Consider the following 3437-nt stretch of genomic DNA (forward strand, 5'->3'; position numbering starts at 1 on the left):
GCGGGGCGGGGGTGGGGGCGGGGCCTCACCTGCTGCAGCTCCTCGTAGGTGATGAACAGGAAGTTCTCCTTGCCCTTCATCCGAATCCAGCCCTTAATGTGGTCGAACCAGGAGCCAAATTGCACTGCGGGGGAGGGGCAGGCGGATGAGGGGGGGGGAGCAGGAGGGCCCCCCGCTGGGGGCCAGGGGGGGTCCCACTAGGCCCACGTGGCCCCAGGCATGGTCCCTCTGAGCTGGAGGCCTCCCCCAACCCCCCCACATCTGGTGCCCCGAGAAAGAACCTCTGTCTCCCCATCTCTCTCTGTCTCCTCCCCTCGTCGCCATTTCTGTCTCTTTTTATGTCTCCCTCTCTCTGTATCTCTGTGTCTGTCTGTCTGTCTCTGTTTTCTTCTGTCTCTTGCTTACTCTGTGTGTCTCAGGCTCTCTCTCCGGGTCTTTCTCCCCATTGCGGTGTCTGTCGTTGTCTCTCTGTCTCTCATTCGCCTGTCTCCTCCACTGTTAATAACATCCTGTATCTCTGCCTCTCTCTCTCTCCTTCTCACCCCTCCCCTGCCCTGCTCCTGTCTGGGTCCGAGAGGGGCGTCCCCCCCCAACTTTGCCCCAGTCCTCACCTTCGCCTTTGAGAAAGTTCTGCAGGAACTGGTCAGGTGTGCCGGGGTCCTTCAACTGCCCGGCGATCTTGGAGTAATGGTAGAGCGAGACCAATACATCCCGGGGGTTCCGGCCCACGTAGATCGCCTGCGTAGGGGTGAGGGAGGGGAGAGGGTGTCGAACACAGGCGGGGCCCCACCCCAAACACTGCGTGCGCCCAAGCCTTCTCCGTCTGATCCTGCAGCAAGAAGGATTCAGGGCGGACTCCCCGGGGGACTTTCCACTAATAGTGGCTTAGATCAGTCCCCTCCCCCCCGCCCCCAGAGGATGGGGCGAGTTCCCTGCAGCCACCTCTCAGGACAGGGGGACCGTTCCTGGACCAGACAGACCGACGGTTTGGCTTCAAGGGAATAAAGACTGGAGGGAGGGGGCGCCTGGGCGGCTCAGTCTCTGTCCCTCTCTCTCTACCCCTCCCCACTCCTCTCTAAATAAATAAGTAAATAACTAAGTGAATAAAGACAAACTGGAGGAGTAAGACATGGGGGCTCAGGATGGGGAGGATCAAGGTGAGAGGCATTGACCCTCCTACCTATTTCCATAGCGAAGGCCCCTGGCCTCATCCTTTCCTGCCTGGTCCCTCACCTCCGCCTCCTCCCTGGCCTCCCAACCTCCCAGGGGGTCCTTCCTCACCCAGAGCTGACCCTGCCTGCCTGGAGTCTCCAGCGCCCCCAGGAAAAAAGAGCCCCCCATTCTGGGCCTGGCATTCAAGGCTCCGAGTCCCTGGCTCCTATCTGATTCCCAGCTTCATATTCCCCAGCCAGGCCCATGTCAGCGCCATCAGATGTCCCCTTCCCCCAGGCTGCGGTCAGCTGCCCTGGGGGTCCACCGTGTCTATGTGGCCAACCTCCAACGAACAGCCCGGATGCCAAGGCTGCGGGTGAACCTTCCAGGAGGGAGACAGCGCTCGCGTGTTATCACCTGTCACTGCCGGGAGGGTCAGGCGCTCTTGAGGCAGCTCCGCTCGGGGACAGACAATGAGACACTGCCCTACACGCCTCTCTCCCCCACTGACCTTGGTCTCTGTCCTTTCCCTGGGGTCACCTGCGGCCGTGGGTGTAACAGCTTGGCTGAGATCTGGGCATCTTTGCGGCAAATCTGCGAGCCCGATGGGGTCCTGGGGGCCCCCAGACCGCGGCCCCCATCTCTCCTCCATCTACACTCACTTCCTTGGTGATGCGCCCAGTCTCCCGCCTTTCACGACTCCATCCACCTCTGCACCGACCAGCAATCTGCAGACATGTGTCCAGAGCAGATCTGTCCTATCGAATCCTGATTCGGTTACCTCACTGCCCACTGGCAGCCTCCACCTGGTCGTCCGCGGGCCCCAAGAGAGCTCCCACCTTCCCCCCGAGCCTCCCTCCCCGCCTCCCCATCTCAGCCTCATCTTCACAGCGGCTTAAACCAAACCACACTGGAGTCATCCTTGACTCATTGGTTTCCCACCCACGCCCCATCTGTCAGCAAATGCTACTGCTGGTTCCACCTTCAAATACACCCCAGAGTCAGCCTTTTCTCGTCACCTCCACGGGCCACCACGCTGATGGGGTCGGCTGTTGCCTCCCATCTGGACTCTGCTCCCCTGCGGGCTGTTCCCCCACCTCGCCACCAGAGGGCGCCCGCGAAACCCTAAGGCAACCGGTTTATCAGCCCAAAGCAAGGTTCCCACCGCAGCCTACAGAGCTCTGCACGGTTTGGAGGGTTTGGAGCCCGTTCCCTCGCCGGCCTCATCTCCACTCCTCTCCCCTTCCCTCAGTTGGCTCTGGCCGCACAGGCTTCTTTGCTGGTCCTCAGGAATGCCCCCCACCCCACCCCCACCCCCAGGACCTTGGCACCTGCTCTTCCCTGTGCCCAGAACGTTCTGCCCCCAGACGCCCCCGCCCTCTGCTCCTTTCCGATGGGAATGTATCACCTTTGCATATTAAAAGATTTTGCTTCCTTATTCTCTCTGCCTGTCACCCTTTAGGACGTGGGCTTACAGGGCAGGCACTGCTGTGTGCCTACTTACTGCCATTCTAGATCGGGGCCAGCACACAGTAGGTGCTCCGTACCTACGTGCTGAACTCATCAGTTAGTTATGTGCTCCCCCGCCCCCACAGCCCTCCCTCCTCCTGCACCTTGGCCTTGGAGTTGAAGAAGGCTTTGGCAAACAGCTGGATGGGGAGGTGAGAACTCATGAGGCGGGGTCTGGGCTGGTCCGAGAGGCTGAAGGCGCCCAGGATGATCTCACACCAGGGCGCCCTCTTCCAGATGGGCACCGAGCGGATCCAGGATGGGTCCCCGTCCTTCAGGATTAAGCTGAGGATCTCAATCATCCAGTTGGTGCCTGTCAGGAGAAATTGGGCAAATCAGGCCAAGGCGGGGAAGGGTGGAGGGAAGAAGACAGAACCGGAATCAGGTATGTCGTGTGGGGCTCATCGCACGATTCGCTACATATGTGGCCACACAGATTCCTCGCAGCCAGTCGTGGCGTGAGGGCTCGCTGTCATTATTTTCAGAGCAGGAACCCAAGGCTCCCGGTGACAAGTCACTGGGGTCAAGGTGGCGACGCTAGGAAGTGGCGCGTGGGAGAGCCCAGCTGGCTGTCCACCGACCCCATTTCCTTCCCCTACCAGGGAGAGGGGGGGACCGCATTCTTCTAGCCTCCCCTGCAGCTACATGTGGGGCCATGTGACTGAGTTCTGGCCAAGAAAGTGCAGGTGGCAGCGACGTGCAGCCATTTCCAGGGCTGGCCCATAAACACCTCCTCTGTGTCCCCCCCCCCCCCCCCCCCCCCCGCCCCCCCCCCC

General features: G+C 60.9%; 1 protein-coding gene across 1 annotated transcript in view; it reads right to left on the minus strand.

Annotated features, from left to right (window-relative positions):
* Positions 1 to 3437, minus strand: part of SULT2B1 (sulfotransferase family 2B member 1) — a 41341-nt gene that overhangs the window by 4988 nt on the left and 32916 nt on the right. Inside the window, exons 3-5 of the mRNA XM_077747165.1 lie at positions 2766 to 2974; positions 612 to 738; positions 30 to 124 (exon numbers count right to left, since the gene is read on the minus strand). Of these exons, the coding sequence (XP_077603291.1) occupies positions 30 to 124; positions 612 to 738; positions 2766 to 2974 (431 nt within the window). The remainder of the gene's footprint in view (positions 1 to 29; positions 125 to 611; positions 739 to 2765; positions 2975 to 3437) is intronic.

Source organism: Crocuta crocuta, unplaced genomic scaffold (genome assembly GCF_008692635.1).
Source record: "Crocuta crocuta isolate KB4526 unplaced genomic scaffold, BGI_CrCroc_1.0 scaffold334, whole genome shotgun sequence".
NCBI classification, from domain to species: Eukaryota; Metazoa; Chordata; class Mammalia; order Carnivora; family Hyaenidae; genus Crocuta; species Crocuta crocuta.